Genomic DNA, 22,168 nt, shown 5'->3' with positions numbered 1-22,168 from the left:
ATTAGAAGTTGGCTCCTCCACATCATTGCATTCAGTTTTTATTCACGATTTGTATAGTGTCCCAACTTTTTTGGAATCCGGTTTGTATAAGCGTGCGGCTGACAGGAGAAGTATGAGTGGTCCGGACCTAAGAGTGGGTGATTCTGTGTGGTTGTCAACAAGAAACATTAAACTTAAGGTACCATCTTGGAAGTTGGGCCCAAGATTTATAAGATCACTGCCATTGTTAAGCCTGTAGCCTTCCGTCTTGAACTTACTCAAGCTTTAAAAATCCATAACGCATTTCATAAATCGTTGTTAAAGAAATGTGTCGAACCTGTTGAGCTGTCCTCCTTACCGCCCGCTCCTGTCATGGTGGACGGCAATTTAAAATTTCAGATCAGCAGGATTGTAGACTCCCGAGTTCTCCGGAGAACCCTCCGCTATCTTGTTCATTGGAGAGTGTACAGACCAGAAGAGAGGATATGGGTTCCAGCGACCAATGTTAATGCTAGTCGTCTAGTGTGAGCATTACACAGAGCTCATCCTGATAAGGTCGGTCCTGGGTGCCCGGAGGTCACCCGTAGAAGGAAGGGTACTGTCACACCTGTGACAGGTGTTAGAAGGTCTGAAAGACTGACTGCACAAGAGTGATCTGACAGCCTCTTTTGGTTTCACTTTGTCTGTGTATTGCTGGTATGTCCACACCTTCTGTTAAGGTGTGGATCATGTGACCTTTACCTCTCCCTATTTAGTCTGACTTTACCCATCACTCCTTGCTCTGGATAGCTTTATTTGGTTTTGGAGAGCTAGAGTTTGGTTCTTGTTGAAGTCCTGTTCATCCATCATCCCTAAGAAGTTAAGTGTTCTGCTTGTTGTGTTTTGTATTCCATCCGCCCCCCCCCCCTTTTGTTCACTAGGCCTCAGCGAGATGCTGGTTCATTCACCAGGGAAGGAACCGGTTTTATCTGCCCTGTCATTACCTTTAGGGCATCTGAGGGTCACCAGAGTTTTCTAGGTTCCTGTGTATGGGTATCTCTACCATCGAGAGGTGCCCATACGGATAGGAGTTAGGGCCAGGAGCAGTGTTTTATAGGTGGTGACCCTTTTCCTTCCCTAGCGGTGAGGCCTAGTGTCTTTCCCCTTCCTTCTTGTTGTCTTTTGGTTTTCCCCTACTACATCTGTGACAGTTGCTGAGTAGCTGTTGTTGCTAAACATTTCTGCTCTGCAATATTACCACTCTAGGAGGTAAGAAATTTCACCAACCAGGACCTCAAAGTCTTAACCTGAAATAGTATGTAGTAGATCTCTGAGATAAAGGTTTCCAAGAAAAACATGTCTTTTAACCTCTTCATTAAATGGAATCACCCTGATTCCCATCAGTTGTGGGGCCACACCAGAGTACATGTGGAATTGCATTCAAGACATAAAAAAAAAATGGCATCTGTGTAATATACTGTATGCCAACAGTGAGTCTATGGTGGCAGCTGTTGGGCTACTTTCACACTAGCGGTAGCTTTTCCCAGCAGGCTGTTCTGGCGGGGGAACAGCCTGCCAGATCCATGCTATAGCAAGTCAACCGTGCCGCTTGAAGTCCGCTCCAGCCCCATTCACTAGAAATAGGGTCTGGCTGGAGGACCGGCCGCAGCACGGCAAACATGCAGAGAAGTGGCCGCAGGGGCGGATTGGAAATGTACTTCACCGGAAAAAGTCCCGGTGGGCAGACTCCCCTTTGACTATGCAGTGGGCTGCCTGCCCTGCTGCACTGTCATTACCATACACTGTGTATGATAATGACAGCCCTGGCCTGCGCTGTGTGCTACAGTCTGCAATACACATCGTATTATTATAACAATAGCACATCAGGGCCGGCCAAGGCTGTCATTACCATACAGTGTGTATGATAATGACAGCACTAGTGATAAGCGAATCGACTTCGGATGAAACATATGGATGAGCGAGCCCTCCTTACAGTATTAGAATGTATTGACTCTGATGATCTGAAGTTATTAATTCGCAAAGTCTCGCAAAACTTTGTGTAATAGCTCTATAAATTGATTTCTACTGTAAAAAACATTTCCCAAACTTGGGTTTGGTTCCAAGTTGTACCTTTCTCGAACATTTCCTGAACGCTGGTTCAGTTCCAAGGTCCCACTTGTAACCGAACTCAAGTTCGGGAAATGTTTTTTTTACAGTAGAAATCAATTTATGAAGCTATTACGCGAAGTCTCGTGAGACTTCACAAAGTAATAACTTCTGCTCATCGGGGCCAATACAGTACGGAGCGCTAGCGCTAGTTTTATGTGAATTTATTCGGATTTTTACCTGAAGTCGATTCGATCATCCCTAGACAGCGCAGCAGGGCCGATAGTACTAGTAGCATAACTGTGCAAAACAGGTTACTAAACTCCTGTGTTGCACTGAAAGAGTTAACAGGACAGCTCTGATCTGGAAAGGAAAGGATTACCCAGGCACTGCCAATCACTGTATTTCCACCGAGGAGCAGCTCAGCCAATAGAAGAGAGAAGGCGAGTCAGGACAGCCAATCAGATGTAAGACCCTCCCTGTCTGCAGTTCATAACAGAGAGTAAAGACACTTGCTTCTGCCTGGCATCTTAGGTTTGCTGGGAAGAGCAAGGTGGGGAACACTGCATTGTGTGTATGAAGAGGGGCTGTGACTACATAGTGTATATTGTGTATATGTGACATGGGAGAGGGGGGCAGTGACTACATAGTGTATAATGTGCCTTTGTGACATGGGGTGACTGCATAGTGTATAGTGTGCTTATGTGACGTTGGGGTAACTGCATAGTGTATATTGTGTATATGTGACAGTGGGGGTGACTGCATAGTATATGTGACACACATCACACTGTGTTGCCATGTTGGCTGGCTGCCTGTACTTGCGTACTGGCTACGGTTGATTATTCTCTTTTGTATGCTGGTTGTTTGTGTGGTGCATGCTGGCTGCAGCGTTCTGTGACTGTGTGAGCTGTCTCCTGTGACCTGTATGCTCTGAGGTCATAGAGTTAATGTTTCCTTGGTCTGTGTGTGCTTGATTACCAGTTGGTCAGGTGTGCTCATTAACCAGCTTTTTAGTCCTGCGACATGTGTACCTAAGGCTTTGCTATGTGCAAGGTGTTTTCTCTCAACCTGGGAGTTTGCCATTCTCCCCTGATCTGTGTGGTCGCCTGGTGATTTATCGTTGTCACGGTTTCTTTAGTCTTGTCTGATTGGGAATGCCTTGCATCCGTTCTGCATGGGTTCAGGTGTCATATCTGAGCAGCTCTGTGACTGCCATGCATCCGTTCTGCATGGAATCCAGGCATTTGCCTATATCATGTGTGCGCAGCTCTGTCAATGACCGCCATGCAACTGTTCTACATGGGGTCCAGGCATCTGACTGCATCATGTCTGAGCATCTCCGTCTATGACCGCCATGCATCCATTCCACAGCGGGTCCAGGCATCTGTCTTATGCCTGTGCTGCTCTGTCTCTGACCACCATGCATCTGTTCTGCATGGGGTCCAGGCATCTACCTGTCTCATGTCTGTGACAGGCCAATCTCTTTTTGGACAAGTCAGAAAAGAGTATGTTATGTAAACCCTGTTTGTGCCAAATTGTGCCTTTTTTTAGACACATTCTAGATGCAGACATTTTATTAAATTTGAGCCTTACAATGTACATAGATTGATTTCTGTTTATAAGGAATATTATTGAATGTTCACAAAAAAAATTGGAATATTGAGGCAAAAATTATTGTTTTTATTTGACAGATTTTTACGTTACAACTGCAACAGCCAAAGCCCATATCACCATGGCAGTCGAAGTGTTCCAGAAGACGACATTCTCTTCTGTGTATCAAAAATATATGATTCCTGTCTCCAATGAAATCTGTAATATGATTTTATCCTACATGAAAGGAAAAGTAAGATACGTTAAGTGGATTATTACAAGCCTATTTATATGTAATGTAGTGTTAAAAGAGGACCTGTCATCCCCAGGCATGTCTGTTTAAAGGGATGCTTCTGGACCAGGACCACCTCTCTGAAAGCCATTTAATGCCATGATTCCTATTGACCAAGGCATCAAAGTGGTTAAACGGTGGGATCAGTGTTACCTCAATTTCAATCGTTGCACAGCAGGTGTAGATTACCTATATATGTGCGGCACATTGGGAACGCCTTCCAAATAGCTCCATATACAGGTCCTTCTAAAAAAATTAGCATATTGTGATAAAGTTCATTATTTTCTGTAATGTACTGATAAACATTAGACTTTCATATATTTTAGATTCATTACACACCAACTGAAGTAGTTCAAGCCTTTTATTGTTTTAATATTGATGATTTTGGCATACAGCTCATGAAAACCCAAATTTCCTATCTAAAAAAATTAGCATATTTCATCCGACCAATAAAAGAAAAGTGTTTTTAATACAAAAAAAAGTCAACCTTCAAATAATTATGTTCAGTTATGCACTCAATACTTGGTCGGGAATCCTTTTGCAGAAATGACTGCTTCAATGCGGCGTGGCATGGAGGCAATCAGCCTGTGGACTGCTGAGGTGTTATGGAGGCCCAGGATGCTTCGATAGCGGCCTTAAGCTCATCCAGAGTGTTGGGCCTTGCATCTCTCAACTTTCTCTTCCCAATATCCCACAGATTCTCTATGGGGTTCAGGTCAAGAGAGTTGGCAGGCCAATTGAGCACAGTAATACCATGGTCAGTAAACCATTTACCAGTGGTTTTGGCACTGTGAGCAGGTGCCAGGTCGTGCTGAAAAATGAAATCTTCATCTCCATAAAGCTTTTCAGCAGATGGAAGCATGAAGTGCTCCAAAATCTCCTGATAGCTAGCTGCATTGACCCCGCCCTTGCATTGACCCCGCCCTTGATAAAACACAGTGGACCAACACCAGCAGCTGACATGGCACCCCAGACCATCACTGACTGTGGGTACTTGACACTGGACTTCAGGCATTTTGCCATTTCCCTCTCCCCAGTCTTCCTCCAGACTCTGGCACCTTGAATTCCGAATGACATGCAAAATTTGCTTTCATCCGAAAAAAGTACTTTGGACACAAGGGATGCACAAGGGATGGACAGGTCCTGTGGGATCCATGCCTGGTTCATTTTCATGAACGTCAGCTTGTCCACATTGGCTGTAGACAGGCGGCTGCGTTTGTCTGCAATGACGCCCCCTGCCGTGCTGAGTACACGTTCAGACAAAACGCTGGCCACCCCGCTGTGAACATGCTTCATCCTCATCCTCCTCCACCTCCTCCTCGTCCACCAGTAGTGGGCCCTGGCTGGTCACACTTGTACCTGGCCTCTGCTGTTGCAAAAAACCTCCCTCTGAGTCACTTCGAAGAGACTGGCCTGAAAGTGCTAAAAATGACCCCTCTTCCTCCTCCTCCTCCTCCTCCTGGGCCACCTCCTCTTCCATCATCGCCCTAAGTGTTTACTCAAGGAGACATAGAAGTGGTATTGTAACGCTGATAACGGCGTCATCGCCACTAGCCATGTTGGTGGAGTACTCGAAACAGCACAACAGGGCACACAGGTCTCGCATGGAGGCCCAGTCATTGGTGGTGAAGTGGTGCTGTTCAGCAGTGCGACTGACCTGTGCGTGCTGCCGCTGAAACTCCACTATGGTCTGCTGCTGCTTGCACAGTCTGTCCAGCATGTGCAAGGTGGAGTTCCACCTGGTGGGCACGTCGCATATGATGCGGTGAGCGGGAAGTCCGAAGTTACGCTGTAGCGCAGGCAGGCGAGCAGCAGCAGAATGTGAACGCCAGAAGCGCGCACAGACGGCCCGCACTTTATGCAGCAGCTCTGACATGTCGGGGTAGTTGTGAATGAATTTCTGCACCACCAAATTCAGCACATGCGCCAGGCAAGGGATGTGTGTCAAACCAGCTAGTCCCAGAGCTGCGACGAGATTTCGCCCATTATCGCATGCGAACGGGCCGGGCTTGAGGCTCACCGGCAGCAACCACTCGTCGGTCTGTTCAATACCCCGCCACAACTCCTGCGCGGTGTGGGGCCTGTCCCCCAAACATATGAGTTTCAGAATGGCCTGCTGACGTTTACCCCGGGCTGTGCGGAAGTTGGTGGTGAAGGTGTGTGGCTGACTGGATGAGCAGGTGGAAGAAGAGGAGGAGGAAGTCGAGTAGGAGGAGGAGGCTACAGGAGGCAAAGAATGTTGCCCTGTGATCCTTGGCGGCGGAAGGACGTGCACCAAACAGCTCTCCGCCTGGGGCCCAGCCACCACTACATTTACCCAGTGTGCAGTTTAGGGAGATATAGCGTCCCTGGCCGTGCTTACTGGTCCACGTATCTGTGGTTAGGTGGACCTTGCCATAGATGGCGTTGCGCAGTGCACACTTGATTTTATCAGATACTTGGTTGTGCAGGGAAGGCACGGCTCTCTTGGAGAAGTAGTGGCGGATGCGAACGACATACTGTGGGACAGCAAGCGACATGAGCTGTCTGAAGCTGTCTGTGCCCACCAGCCTGAATGACAGCATTTCATAGGCCAGTAGTTTAGAAATGCTGGCATTCAGGGCCAGGGATCGAGGGTGGCTAGGTGGGAATTTACGCTTTCTCTCAAATGTTTGTGAGATGGAGACCTGAACACTGCCGTATGACATAGTGGAGCTGCTTGGTAACGGAGGTGGTGGTGTTGGTGGTACATCCTCTGTTTGCTGGGCGGCAGGTGCCAACGTTCTTCCCGAGGCGGAGGAAGAGGCTGAGGTGGCAGCAGCAACAGAGGTAGCAGGTGGAGCCTGAGTGAGTTCCTTGTTTTTAAGGTGTTTACTCCACTGCAGTTCATGCTTTGCATGGTCATGCAGGTTGTGCTAAGGTTCAGAACGTTAATGCCTCGCTTCAGGCTCTGATGGCACAGCGAGCAAACCACTCAGGTCCGGTTGTCAACACATTGTTTGAAGAACTGCCACGCCAGGGAACTCCTTGAAGCTGCCTTTGGGGTGCTCGGTCCCAGGTGGCGGTGGCCAGTAGCAGGCAAACTCTCTTGGCGGCGGGTGTTCTGCTTTTGCCCCCTGCTCCCTCTTTTGCTACTCTGTTGGCTCGGTCTCACCACTGCCTCTTCCTCTGAACTCTGAAAGTCAGTGGCACGACCTTCATTCCATGTGGGGTCTAGGATCTCATCGTCCCCTGCATCGTCTTCCACCCAGTCTTCCTCCCTGACCTCCTGTTCAGTCTGCAAACTGCAGAAAGACTCAGCAGTTGGCACCTGTGTTTCGTCATCATCAGATACGTGCTGAGGTGGTATTCCCATGTCCTCATCATCAGGAAACATAAGTGGTTGTGCGTCAGTGCATTCTATGTCTTCCACCGCTGGGGAAGGGCTAGGTGGAAGCCCTTGGGAAACCCTGCCAGCAGAATCTTCAAACAGCATAAGAGACTGCTGCATAACTTGAGGCTCAGACAGTTTCCCTGATATGCATGGGGGTGATGTGATGGCATTGGGCCCCACCAAACATCGCTGTAAATTCTGGCGGCTACTGGGACCTGAGTAGTTGGTTCACTAGGACGTGTGGCTGTGGCAGAATGGCCACGTCCTCTCCCAGCACCAGAGGGTCCACTAACACCACCACGACCATGTCCGCGTCCCTTACTAGATGTTTTCCTCATTGTTACCATTCACCACAATAAGAAAAAAATTATTTGGCCCAATGTATTTTTTACAGGCACCTAACACCATCTGGCTTTCTATTTAGGTACCGTATTACACTAATACAGGCACAGCAGTAACCATAGATTTAGCTGAATATAAATTGTAGGCCTAGTATTTAGGCCCTGGATGACAGGTATCGCTTTACGGACAGAATTAGTCTTGGAAATGCACGGTAGCGTGTGAAGTTATTGAGGATGACCCTATCAGCACCTTCAATGTAATATACCATTTTAGATTTAAACGTGGCCTGCTACAGCAGAAACCACTGATTTAGGGAATTGCTAATTTGGGAATTGAATTTCAACCCAGAACAAAATATATCCTTTGCCAGACAGCAGACAGTATTACAATTGGCTAGCCACAGCTGAAACGCCAGATTTAGGGTACTGCTATTTTGGAATTGTATTTCACCCCTCAATAAAATAGCAAGCACAGCCAAGCCCCGGATGTAGGATATAGCAAAAAAAAATTGATGGTTAAATGGACTTGGTGGCAGCTTGTGCTGGCGCACCACAAGACACAAAATGGCCGCCGATCACCCCAGAAAAAAGAAACAGAAAAACGGTCTGGGCAGCCTAAAAACAATGAGCAATTAACTAGCAGAAGTTGAATGATACACAGCTGTAGATCGATCACTTCATTAAGTGTTTTTGATGAGTAAATCCCTGCCTAATCTCGCCCTAACAGCAACAGCTGCATCCTCTCCCTACACTGATCAGAGAAGAGTGACGTGCGGCGCTACGTGACTCCAGCTTATATAGAGGCTGGGTCACATGCTGCACTGGCCAATCACAGCCATGCCAATAGTAGGTGATGGCCTCCTGGGGCAAGTAGTATGACGCTTGTTTATTGGCTGCTTTGCAGCCTTTCAAAAAGCACCAAGAAAGCGGTGAACACCGAACCCGAACCCAGACTTTTACGTAAATGTTCGTGTCCGTGTCACGAACACCCCAAAATTCGGTACGAACCCGAACTATACAGTTCGGGTTCGCTCATCCCTAATAAAGATGTCAAACTCAAAATTATAACTATCTGTTCAGCTCATCCTGCTCTAGAACATGCTGCCTGAAGATTGTACTACATTTCGTGATGACAGGTCCTCTTTACATACTTTATAAATCTCTGTTTTACTATGTATCACAACCAGTTCCCAAAATGTGACTCCCCAATCTTGTTTAGCATTAGAGATGAGTGGACTGATTCCAAGAGCGAAAGAGAGACTTGAGACACTCGGTACTCTTGTGTACTCCTGCATGTCTCACTTAGAGAAGTATTGTCTCTCTCTTTCTGGTCGTATAGGAACTATATTTTTCCCTGGTATTTGATATGTATTAAGGCAGATTGCCTGGATTTGTGGGAGGGGCTGAGGTCCGCCTCCAGCCTATTTAGGGCACTCCCCTTACCTGGCTCCTGCATCATTGAGGTCTGAGCTTTTGAGAGAGGAGGTCGCTTGTGGAGTGTCTGGAGAGTTGCCTGCGAGTCGCTGAATTTCTGGGAGTTTTTCGTTGCCATCAGTTCTGGATTTGGAGCATTTCGGTTCTATTTTTCCGGCTTTACTCAGGTTCACTGGGGGTCACGTTTTTGCCCGTTAAATTGCGAGTCATCCATACGGTGCAGCCGGGGCCTCACGGTTGTCCCCTGTACCGGTTCAATTCATTTCACCAAATGCTGCACCATGTCACTGTTTTCTCATACAAGTCACCAGTATTTCATTTCTGTCACCCCTTGTTCATGCACAATTTGTCTACACCGTACCACTATTCCGGTCAGCACCCCTGCGGCAAGCATGCAGTCGTTTCCTGGGCATCCCCCATTTCTGTTAATTTCATTTCACCAAACGCTGCACTAATGTCACAGCTTTCTCGCCCAGGTCACCAGCATTTCATTTCTGTCATGTCTTGTTCATGTATAAATTTACCTACACCGTATCACCACTCCGGACAACACCCCTGCGGCTGCAGGCAGTAGTTCTGAGTCATCCATACGGTACAGCCGGGGCCTCACGGTTGCCCCTGTACCGGTTCATTTCATTTCATCATACGCTGCACCCATGTCACGGTTTTCTCATACAAGTCACCAGTATTCATTTCTGTCACGCCTTGTTCATGCGCAATTTGTCCACACCGTACTACCATTCCGGTCAACACCTCTGCAGCATGCGGCATGGTTTCTGGCTTAATCCCCCATTTCTGTTTATTTCATTTCATAGACGCTGCGCAATATCACGCCTTTCTCACAGTCACCAGCATCTCATTTTGTCATGTCTCGTTCAAGCAATCTTCCCACAGGCAACACTGCGGTCAGCACCCCTGTGGTTTCCAGGCTCGTTCCCCATTTCCTTTTCAGTCCATATCACCCCACAATCATCCACATTCATGCCCCCCCCCCTCCTCCTCCTCATGTTCATGTGCACGGCTGCAGGGGCACAAATGCGTATGAGTTATTTCGTACGGGTCAGCAGGGCCTCACGGTTGCCCCAGTACTGGTTCAGCTCTTTTCATCATGGCGCACCAATGTCACGGTTTCAATACAAGTCACTAAGCATTTCTGTCACACCTGGGCATGCATTCTCTTTCACATCTGCACCACCTCCGGCCTTACACTCTGACGGCATGCGGCAGGGTCCCCCCTTTTCTGTTGGTCTCACACACGCTGCACCCACGTCACGGCTTCTCGCAGCAGTCACCGCCAGCTCGTTCTCAGGCATTTCTCACGTCTCCCCAGCAGATTCCGGTCAGCCCCTGTCGGTCCCAGCCCCATTCCCTGGTGGGATCACCCCCCAACATCCATCATTCAGGCCCCCCCCTTCCTCCCCCGTTCATGTCCACTTCACCAGGCTGGCGCTCTTACATACAGATAGTATGGCCCCATGCGGATGGCAGAATCCTGCATAGAAGACAAATCACCAAGGTAAACAACAGCCAAACTTTCCTTTGCTTGTTGCGGCCTCCTCTCCACTCGTTGTCTCACTCACGTGGGAAGACTCTCACCTCCTGACCCGCAGCCTCCTGCCTGTTGCCGCTCCGCTTGCACGCGGCCAATGGCGCCCGGCCGCGTCCTGGGGCCGGTTCTGCGCATGCGCGGCGATTTTTCTGCGCATGCGCGGTATCCCGGCGCCCGCGGGCGGACTCCGGGCGCATGGGTTCGCTGCCAGGGGGTAGTCACCGATGTCGCTCCATGCGGCCACCATCAGTCAGGCCCCCCCTTCCTCCCCCGTTCATGTCATCATCAGGCTGGCGCTCCCCGCCGCCTCCTGCGCACACCACACCCGCACACACTCATCCCCCCCCCCCCGGTCATTACGGGCGGCTCATTTCACCTTCACAGGGCTCACCGCGGCCCTGTCGTCCCCTCCCCGCTACCTCCTGCTGGATCACCACTCCTCCCGCCGCGTCCTGGTGCCTGGTCTGCGCATGCGCAGCTGGGATTCGGCGCATGCACGGCGATTCCGTCGCCGCGTGCGCGGTGTCCCGGCGGCCGTGCGGGCCGCATCGGGTGCGGGGGGCACGCCGGCGGACGACGAGAGAACCTCCCAGCACGCCCCATCATCATACTCCCCAGCAGCCCCCCCCCTGTTCTCCATCATGAGCACTACCATCATCATGCAGCAGCAATTTGCATATTCACAATCATCCTTCTTACCGGTGTTCACCAGGGATTCAGCATGTCCCACGGATTGCAATGGATTTCAGTGCCAAATGTGAATCTCATCAGTTGGACCGGCAGTGTGATGCATGTTTCATTCCCCTTTTGATAATCAGATCATCAGGGGACGGAAAAAAAAAAAAAAAAAAAAAAAAGACTCACGTCGCTGCTTCACACACAAATGGACAGGTGGAATGGCTGGGGCACGGTCCCTATGCGCCATCCAATTGCAGACACGCACTTTCACCTGGGCATGGCCACACGGCACGCACCGGCCCCCCCTTTCATACCAGGCGCAAGCTGTCATTTCACGGACAACCGCCATGATCCTCCCGGTCATGCACATGTACCACATGCTTTACACATTTTCTCACACTTTGTCATGTCTACCCCCCCCCCTTGTGTTTTAGGCGGTTAACCTATACTGTTTACACTACCGTGTAGCCGGAGAATTTTTTCTTGGTACCAGGTACGTTCACCTGCTCATTTACCTAAATCTTCCTCACATTTCGGACGGTCCCGTTAGGGTCAGCGTGCTGGCTTTAGGGCCATCATCATCCCACTAGGTACCCCCCCCCCCCTTCTTTGGCTTCGCCAGTAGTTAGTGGTCCCGCGAGGCCGACACCCCGCCTCAAACGTACGGAGGCACCTGCCCAACGCGCCATCTCGTTAGTAAGCCGCCTCGCATGTCGCATAGAGAGGGCCTCACCTGTCACTCCCTTCCCCTAGTCCTGTCTTACAGTCACCGAGAGGCCAACGATCCTGCCACTACCTCGAGTGGCCTCATTATCCCCTCGCGCCAAATCATAGGTAGAGCCTCTCAAAGCCGCTTGGCAACTAGCAGGGCCTCATCTGTCACCATGCAAGTATAATTTTTCGCCATCCGGCCTAGCTAGCCTGCCAGCACGATCCTGTGTTTCCCCAAGCTAATCAACTGTTTTGTTTTACCATGTCTCTGGAAGGGATAGAGAACTTCTCCCTACCTGGCACCCCTGCTAGATCCGTCACTGCTACCCAGGGAGACGGTCTAGCCAGTCCAGCACCCATCAGATCCTGGACAAACCCGCGCATAACGACAGAGTTAAGGTGACTGCATGTTCCCTTCCCCGCCACGGCGAGGGAAGCAGAGCTTTTCCGGCTGCTGCACACGCCAATCGATAAACAGGGAGGCAGGGGAAGGACCTAGCCAGTCCAGCACAGGGGATATACATACCATGCTGTCCTCCCTAAATGTCATCCATGTCTAAAGTCAATGCCAGGTTGGAGAGGCTGGAATCAGTCACCGCGACCCTCTCCTTGGCAGGGCCACCACCGGCAGCATCACCGGCGCCGGCCGGATTGCCAGTGATCACGTCGACCGTTAGCCTGGAGGACCAAGAAGTCAGCCCGGCGCACATAATACCGGAGGAGGAACCTGGGGTACCCATCGCCACCAAGAAGACAGAAGGGCCAGACACGGTCATCACTTTTCCTGGGTACCCAGTTGGATTCAGCCTCAATGCAAGCCAGTTTGCCATCCGGGAAGATCCAGGACATTCTCGCCCACATAGTCAACTACCTTCAACTCAGCACCGGCAACCGCAAAGAACTGCAGTCCCTGTTGGGCTCCCTGATCTTTGCCATGCGCATCCACCTCGGGGTCGCTCATTTATATCACGGCTCCTGCACCTCTCCCCTTTCTCCTACACGACTCGCACGGGGTGTCCCTGGATGCCCACGCTGCAGGCAGCTCTGGGCATGTGGGGGAGATTTCTGTCCACCTGGAGTGGCGGGGGCTTGTTTCTCCCTCAGCCGTCGGACTCTTCCCCCTCTATCTGGTCAGATGCGGCATCTACCACAGGCTTCGCGGCCATTTTTGGGAACGATTGGCTGTGGGGCAGCTGGCCTCCTGCGGTCCAGGGTGTGGAGGGATTCTCCGCTGCCTCAGCGCTTTTCAAGTTCTACCCGTCAGGGCGGCTGCCATAGCGTGGGGTCATTCAGGGGCAAACATGTCGGTCCGGTGCTAGCCAGACAACCATACGACCTGCCAGTTCATCAACAGGATCGTTCCAAATCTCTCACAATCGTGAGGTTTCTGCGGAGACTTCCTTGGTTGGCCGCTTGCAATAATAATTTCTTCTCACATTGTTTCCATGTCCCGGGGGTGGGCAATACGGCAGCTGTCAGTCTGTCTCGCGTCAAATTTCAGGCATTTCATCAAGCTCTCCCATCAGCGTCACCCACGGCCTCCATCACTCCATCATTCAAACAGCTCATTCTGGATCAGAAGGCATCATGCGGCATAGCCAGTCTTTGTCCCGCTCAGCACTATCAGACGATACACATAGAACACACGACAGAGCGTTCACACTATTCAACAGGTTCTGTTGGAACACAACATCCCGCACCCTTTTTATCATGAAGTCTCTTCCGGGGTTGGCTTCTTTTTGCCACCTCAAAATCATGTCATACAACACCATCAAACTATATCTCACTGGCATTTCAACATCATATGCTAATCACACACCCCAATAATATCAGCTTCATGTCCTCGCACCAGATCAAATCCATACACAGAGATATTCAGGAAACGGAACCCACACGTCCAGCCCAGAGGCTACCCATAGTCAATTGTATCTTCAAAGCATTATCCGACTTACTGGACGCCACGCCTCTTGAAACAGATACCAACTCCATCATCAAAACAGCAATTTACTTGACCATCTACGGATTCCTGAGTTCCTGGAAATTCACTACAGCCTCCACGACCCGAACCTCACCTTGTCTTCTTGTCTCCCACTTGTCAAAACACATGGTTCCCTACATCCTGTCCTTACCTCACTCCAAGAATAGTCAGCACTTACCCGTCAACATTTCATTACCCCACGCACAACAGTTCCAGTCAGGGTCCTGGATGCTCACAATCAGCGTCACAAGTTCTACCCTCTCAACCGCTACTTCAACTACATGGTTCGGTACTCACCACCACCACCTTCATGACCCATGCCGGGTCATCCCTCACACAACTAGGCCTCAACGCAGCCAACTACTCAGGGCACTCCTGTCGCATTGGAGCCACGTCCACGGCCTCCAGTGCCAACATCCTCACTCATATCATCAGGGGATTGGGGCGCTGGGAGTCATCCGCTTATGCGCAATACATTCCCAATCCAACACAAGAGTCAAGAGTGGCTTTCCAAAACATGTCGGGTTAAGCCATTGATACATCAATTGGTTACAATAAACTGGTTATTTCCATTTTTGCCCTCTTCTTTCTCAGGCCTACCTCATCCTCGGTTTCGGCACACCACAACCGACTGCACTCATTCCCTGCTTTCCCAGGGCTCTTCACTGTACTACCGTAAGCCCCTTACACAAGCATTAAGGCAGATTGCCTGGATTTGTGGGAGGGGCTGAGGTCCGCCTCCAGCCTATTTAGGGCACTCCCCTTACCTGGCTCCTGCATCATTGAGGTCTGAGCTTTTGACCCTCCCACCACTCCACTCTTTTACAACTCATTTCTTCCATATCTTTTCCTTGGGTAGGCCCTCTTCTTTCTCAGGCCTACCTCATCCTCGGTTTCGGCACACCACAACCGACTGCACTCATTCCCTGCTTTCCCAGGGCTCTTCACTGTACTACCGTAAGCCCCTTACACAAATTAAAATAGATGATGTCCTAGGACTCTAGGAGTAGTGTTGTGCGAACTTGTGTTTTCAAGGTTCGGGGTATCTAACACCATAAGTTATTAGATAACCCGAACCTTGTACGCCGAACTTGAAAACACAAGTTCGCTCATCCCTACCAGGGAGATCTTAGAGTGTTACATACCAACTAACAGGGAAATTTGTGCATATTTAATTCAGGTAGAATCAATTCGGACCCGAAGAAAATATTTTCAACAATTCAGAGAATCAGATATTAAATGAATTTCAAGAAGTTTGCTCAGCTCTACTTAGTATGAAAGTAAACATCAGTATTAACAACAAGTGTGTTTATTATGTAAAACAGGGGTGTTTGCCAAGATGTATGTGGCGTGAAAGTCAACATGCACATCCTGCTTCCTGTTTCAACATAGACAGATGCCTGTTTTAATACCCCTGGCGCTGGCGCATGATGTGCCTGAGGTATGTAGAGACACCGGCCTCTACGTAACTTAGGCGCATCCACTGCCGACCTAAATCTATGCCAGCTTTCTTGCTGGAGTAGATTTAGTTCATTTTCTACGGCTAAAACGGCCATAGAAAATGATAAATGAGAGCAGCCGGTAATGATAAGCAGATAACTGCAGTAAAGTGATCTGTATAGACCAAGAAGTAGAACTGATTATTAGGCTTAGTGGCCAGTGTGAAAACTGCAGGATTTTTTATTTTATTTTTTTAATATAGATAGTGGAGTGGAAACTTAAAGGCTATGTACACCTTTGGGGACAATTTTTGTATTATTGCATTATACTTATTTTGAGCTAAAAATTATTTTTTCAAGCCCATTTATATGTAATGTAGTGTTAAAAGAGGACCTGTCATCCATAGGCATGTATGTTTAAAGGGATGCTTCCGGACCTGGGCTGGTTCAAATTTCCATCCTACCGCTGCTTGATTCCAAACTACATTTAGGACTTGCCAGTACATGGCAGATGACCCCTACAGCCAATCACTGCCTGCCACAGTGGCTGCAGTGGTGGTGTTCCACGTATCTGCTCATCACTAGGTCTGGATTGGTAGACAAGGTGAGCCCCCTCTCTCTGAAAACCATTTAATGCTATGATTCCTATTGACCAAGGCATCAAAGTTAAACGGTGGGATCAGTGTTACCTCAATTTCAATCGTTGCACAGCAGGGGTAGATTACCTATACATGTATGGCACATTGGGAACGCCTTTCAAATAGTGCCATATATATGGTATACGGTGGATGTTGGGAAGACATTATTGAAATTATTTCTATTTTCAGTTTTTTTGTTTTGTTAATGTTATTTTACTAATGTTTTGTATACGATATTTTGAGATATTCTCAAATCTTTTTCTCGGCGTAGAAAGTAGATGTAGTAGTGGATGCATGGAATAGCCTTCCTGCAGAAGTGGTAGCTGCAAATACAGTGAAGGAGTTTAAGCATGCATGGGATAGGCATAAGGCCATCCTTCATATAAGATAGGGCCAGGGGCTATCCATAGTATTTAGTGTATTGGGCAGACTAGATGGGCTAAATGGTTCTTATCTGCCGACACATTCTATGTTTCTATGTATTGTCACCTAGATCTCAAATGTAGCTTTTCAGATAGCGGCGTGTAATGCAGTGGATTCAAGAATTATATAAATAAAGATGTCAAACACAAAGTTATATATCAATCTGTTCAGCTCATCCTGCTCTATAACATGCTGCCTGCAGATTGTACTACATTTCATGATGACAGGTCCCCTTTATATACGTTATAAATCTCTGTTTAACCATGTATCACAACCAGTTCCCAAAATGTGACTCCCCAATCTTGTTTAGTGTTAGAGATGAGTGGACTGATTTCAAGAGAGAAAGAGACTTGAGACACTCGGTACTCTTGTGTACTCCTGCCTGTCTCACTTAGAGAAGTATTGTCTCTCTTTCTGGTTATATCTATATAGCCAAACGGATCTGTCCTGACTTACTAAGTAAGTCAATGGGAGCGGATCCGTTTTCACTGACACCATATGGTGCAATTGAAAACGGATCCTTCCCCGATTGATTTTCAATGTAAGTCAGGACGTATACGTTTTGCCTTTGTTCTTCATAATGCAAACGGATCCGTTCTGAACGGATACAATTGTTTGCGTTATAGGTGCGGATCCATCTGTGCAGATACCAGACGCATCCGCATCTAATGCAGGTGTGAAATTAGCCTAAGATAAATACATTCTTTAAAAAAAAATATTTTTATATTCTGTCTCTGAGTGGGAATGCACCTACAAAGTGAATTTCAGACCCCTCCATGATTTCTAAGAGGGAGAACTTGCAAAATCTCAGGGTGTTCAAATACTTCTGTTCCTCACTGTACACACAGTTTTACTCCAGGTTTCCATAACAACCCATTTTTCTTCACTGCTTCAGGTCAGCTTTAATGGGGCAGGGCGCTATGGATGACACTGTTAAAGGAGTGGAGTGCTGTGGAGTTCACAGTTCAGGGGGCAGGTAGGTTGGCTATTCAGGCCACCCTCAAAAGATGGACTTAAATACCCCGCCCCCAGGTCCCAATAAGCCATGCCCCTCCCACTCTGCAGCCGACAGATTGAACAAATTAAGGTAAAAATCAACTTCTGTCAGCTGCAGGGGTGGGAGGGAGGGTGAATTTTTCCCTGCAGCTCATGCTCATGCTCACACAGCACACTGCTGCTGTCTGAAACAGAGCTGTTCAAAAGATCATCCCTGTGCCCGTCCAGGTCCTGCCCCGGACGGAGGACAGGTAGTCTGAAAGCTGGACTGTCCTGACTAAAACCGGACCTCTGGCCACCCTAGGGGCAGGCTGCTGTGGAGGTCACAGTTAAGGAGGACAGTCCGCTATGAAGTTCAGTGTTAAGGGGCAGATTGCTATGGAGGCCACTGTTAAGGGTAAGGGGTGTTGTGGAAGGAAATGGGGTACTGTGGAAGTCACTAATAAAGGGGCGGCCACTGTGGAGGTCACTGTTAAAGGGACAGGCTGCTGTGGAGGTCACTGATAAGGGGGTTGGATCCTACGTATGAAGGTAACTGTTAAAGGGGTGGGCACAGTGGAGGTCTCTGTTAAGGGGGCAGGGAACTATGGAGGTCACAGTTAAGGGGGCGGTCAGCTATGGAAGTCAGTGTTAAGAGGTGGGGTGCTGTAGAAGTCACTGTTAAGGGGGCGGGGTGTTGTGGAGGTCACATTTTAAGGGAACAGAGCTCTGTAGAGATCACTGTTAAGGGGGTGGGTTATCGTGGAAATTACTGTTAAAGAGATGGGGTACTGTGGAGGTCACTAATAAATGGGCGGCCGCTGTGGAGGTCACTGTTAAAGGGGAGGGCGCTGTGGATGTTTACTGTTGGGGTGCATTCACACGACCGTATTTTTTGCTCCGCATCTGATCCGCAATTTTGCCAAACGAGTGCGGACCCATTCATTTCAATGGGGCCACAAAAGATGCGGACAGCACACAATGTGCTGTCCTCATCCGTAGATCCGATCCGCTCCCCTGCAATAAAAGATAGAGCATGTCCTATTCTTATCTGCAATCGCGGACAAGAATAGGCATTTCTGTCATAGGGCCGGCTACATTAACATGGCCGGTATCCGTGTTTTGCGGATCCGCAATTTGCGGACCGCAAAACTCATACGGTCGTGTGAATGTAGCCTTAAGGGGGCAGGCCGCTGTGGAGGTCACTGTTGAAGGGGCAGGGTACTGTAGATGTCACTGTTATTGTGGATACTGTCGCTATCTTTTAACGACACACACAAACCTTAAATGAAATAGATTAAATATACCCGTGCAAAGCCTGGTCCTTCTGCTAGTAGGAATTATATTTTTCCCTGTTATTTGATATATTAAAATATATGATGTCCTAGGAGTAGTGTTGTGTGAACTTGTGTTTTCAAGGTTTGGATTATCTAACACCATAAGTTATGGTCCGTGGGAGAGAAATCCATAACGGAATTCTTAGATAAGCCGAACTTAGTACGCCGAACTTGAAAACACAAGTTCGCTCATCCCTACCAATGATATCTTAGAGTGTTACATACCAACTAACAGGGCAATTTGTGCATATTTAATTCAGGTAGAATCAATTCAGACCCTTATAAAAAAAAAATCAACAATTCATCGAATCAGAGATTAAATGAATTTCAAGAAGTTTGCTCAGCTCTACTTAGTATGAAAGTAAACATTAATCTTAACAACAAGTGTGTTTATTATGTAAAACAGGGGTGTTTGCCAAGATGTATGTGCTGTAAAAGTCAGCGTGCACATCCGGCATCCTGCAGACAGCGACATTATCTGTGCTACATCTCCTGTGAAACGTGTGCGCATCCCAAAAATATCAGTGACATCCAGTGTACTTTTTCCATAGACTGTGTCCGCTGCGGACAGTGACAATACCTGGGGTACATCTCCTGTGTAATGTTTCCACATCCCAAATACCTGTGACATTCCCTATAATTTTTATTAGCCGCTGGTGACATCAGCGACATTATCTGCGGTATATCTCCTGTGTGACGTTTCCACATCCCAAATGCCTTTTATAATTATTTTGCGCATACACTTAAAAATTTTACGCTATTGTACGTGTGACTTTCAAGCATATATAACATTTAATATGAAGAAGGCGAGCAGTAAGGGACAGGGAAGTGGCCGTGATGCTGATGGTGCACGCAGAGGCCGTGATCATCCACGATACCTAGTTTCATGTCCCAGTTTGCAGGGTGGAGCAGGACAACACTCTCAAAGTCAGACCAGTGCGACCAGATGGTCGGATGGATTGCAGCAGATAATGCTTCCAGTCGGTTAAGCACCACCATGTCCTCCACCAAGTCCAGTCTCAGTAGCCAAGAGTATGGTCAACACAATCCTCACCCTGATCCTCCTTCTTTCCACCATGGAGAGTATTGGCAAACAAGTGATCCCACACTCTGATATTCCGAGGAGCTCTTTTCAGTGCCATTCCTTGATTTGGGCCTCTCGACAAGCCTGCTTGAAGAGGGACATGAGATCTTGTGCCCTGATTCCCAAACTGTTGAGCATCCACAGTCACAAGAAGATGACAGTGGGGAATGGCAATTAGTATTTCACGAGGTGGATGATGATGAGATGCAGTTGCCAATAAGTCAACAGCAATTAGTTTCTCAAGAGGTTGATGATGAGGATAAGACACAGTTGTCAATAACTGAGGTTGTTATTAGGTCAACAAGTCAGGAGGATGAGCAAAGAGAGGAAGTGGAAGAGGAGGTGGTGGACGATGAAGTCATTGACCCAACCTGGGAAGGTGGCAAGCCGAGCGAGGATAGCTGTACAGAGGGGGAGGGATCTGCAGCACCGCAACAGGCTGGAAGAGGCAGTAGGGTGGCAAAAGGGAGAAGGCGGGCCACACCAAACAGGCCCGCAACTGTTCCCTGGAGCACACCCTTGTGAAAATCTCCCTTGCCAAAGGGTAGGTGTTTCGCAGTCTGGCGCTTTTTTGAGGAAAGTGCAGACGACAAAAGAATTGTAATTTGCAACCTGTGCCATACAAAAATGAGCAGGGGCGTGAACACTAGCAACCTCACCACCACCAGCATGATCCGCCACATGGCATTAAAGCACCGTAATAAGTGGGCCGAACGCCTGGGTCCACAATCTGTGTCTGCGGGTCACACCACTGCCTCCTCTTTCCCTGTGTTATGTGCTGGCCAATCCCCTGTCAAAGGCGCAGACCTGGATGCCTTCCGCCCTGCACCTGGACATTCGCATGCACCATCAGCGACCACATCCACTTCTGTGTCCCAGCGTAGCGTACAACTGTCCTTTCCCTAGGCATTTGAATGCAAGCGCAAATACCCAGCCACCTACCCACAGGCCATAGCACTAAATGCGCAACTTTCCAAATTACTGGCCCTGAAAATTTTGCCATTTAGGCTTGTGGACACTGAGGCCTTCCGCAGTCTGATGTCAGCGGCCGTCCCTTGTTACACATTCCCCAGCTGCCACTATTTTTCATGGTGTGCCGTGCCGCTTCACACCAGCATGTGTCCCGTAACATCAACTGTGCCTTGACCAACGCAGTTACTGGGAAGGTCCACTTTACCACTGACACATGGACAAGTGCTTTCGGCCAGGGATGCTACATTTCCCTGATGGCACACTGGGTGAACGTTAAGGAGGCAGGGAGGAGTCGTACCCTGGGATGGCACAGGTGCTACTGACGCCAAGGATTGCGGGCCCCAATTCCATCAGGGTTTCCGCCACTACCTACGTTAAAAGGCTCTAACCCCCACTTCTCCTCCTCCACTTCTACCTTAGAATTATCCTCTTGTATCACCAGTCAGCCATCAGTCGGTAGCTGGAAGCAGTGTAGCACTGCAGTGGGGAAGCGTCAACAGGCCTTGTATAAGCTGATCTGCTTAGGTGACAAACAGCACACCGCCGCAGAGCTATAGCAGGGAAAAAGAGACCAGACTGAGCTGTGGCTCTCGAAACTCAACCTAGAACCAGGCATGGTTGTGTCTGATAATGGCCATAACTTGGTGGCAGCTTTGGAGCTCGGCAAGCTCACACACATCCCATGCCTAGCCCATGTCTTCAACTTAGTGGTTCAGCAGTTTCTCAAAACCTACCCCAATTTGCCTGAGCTACTGGTGAAGGTGCGCCGCATGTGTGCCCATTTCCGCAAGTCATCGACAGCTTCAGCTGGTCTGTCAATGCTGCAGCAGCGCTAACAATTGCCAGCTCTCCAACTGTTGTGCAACGTGAGAACGCACTGGAACTCCACGTTCCACATGTTGGCCAGGCTTTGTGAGCAGCAGAGGGCAGTAGTGGATTACCAGCTGCACCATGGTCGTCGCCTTTCAAGTCAGCTTCCGCTCTTCACAAGCAAGGAGTGGGCATGGATGTCTGACCTCTGTGAGGTTTTAAGAAACTTTGAGGAATCAACACACATGGTGAGTGGCGATAACGCTATTATCAGCGTCACCATCCCACTTGTCTCTACTGAAACGCTCGCTGCTCACAATTAAAGCCGACGCTTTCCATGTGGAAGAGGGGGAAATGGGGGAAGACACTACACAGGGTGATAGCCAGACCACCCTCAGTTCGTCTTCTCAGTGCAAATTGGATGATGATGATGATGATGTTGAGGAGGAGGAGGAGGAGGAGGAGGAGCAGGAGACGGTTGCCTCTGCTACAGAGGGTAGT

General features: G+C 48.8%; 1 protein-coding gene across 1 annotated transcript in view; it reads left to right on the top strand.

Moving 5' to 3' along the window:
• The first annotated feature begins 2,599 nt into the window (after positions 1-2,599).
• Positions 2,600-22,168, top strand: part of LOC122945723 (putative methyltransferase DDB_G0268948) — a 217,187-nt gene continuing 197,618 nt past the window's right edge. The window contains exons 1-2 of the mRNA XM_044304885.1: positions 2,600-2,617; positions 3,756-3,907. Coding sequence (XP_044160820.1) covers positions 3,797-3,907 — 111 coding nt within the window. The 5' untranslated portion in view covers positions 2,600-2,617; positions 3,756-3,796. The remainder of the gene's footprint in view (positions 2,618-3,755; positions 3,908-22,168) is intronic.

The sequence above is a fragment of the Bufo gargarizans genome, chromosome 8, assembly GCF_014858855.1.
Source record: "Bufo gargarizans isolate SCDJY-AF-19 chromosome 8, ASM1485885v1, whole genome shotgun sequence".
Lineage (NCBI taxonomy): Eukaryota > Metazoa > Chordata > Amphibia > Anura > Bufonidae > Bufo > Bufo gargarizans.
Note: the sequence above shows the minus strand (reverse complement) of the source record. Positions and strands in the feature narration are given on the sequence as shown.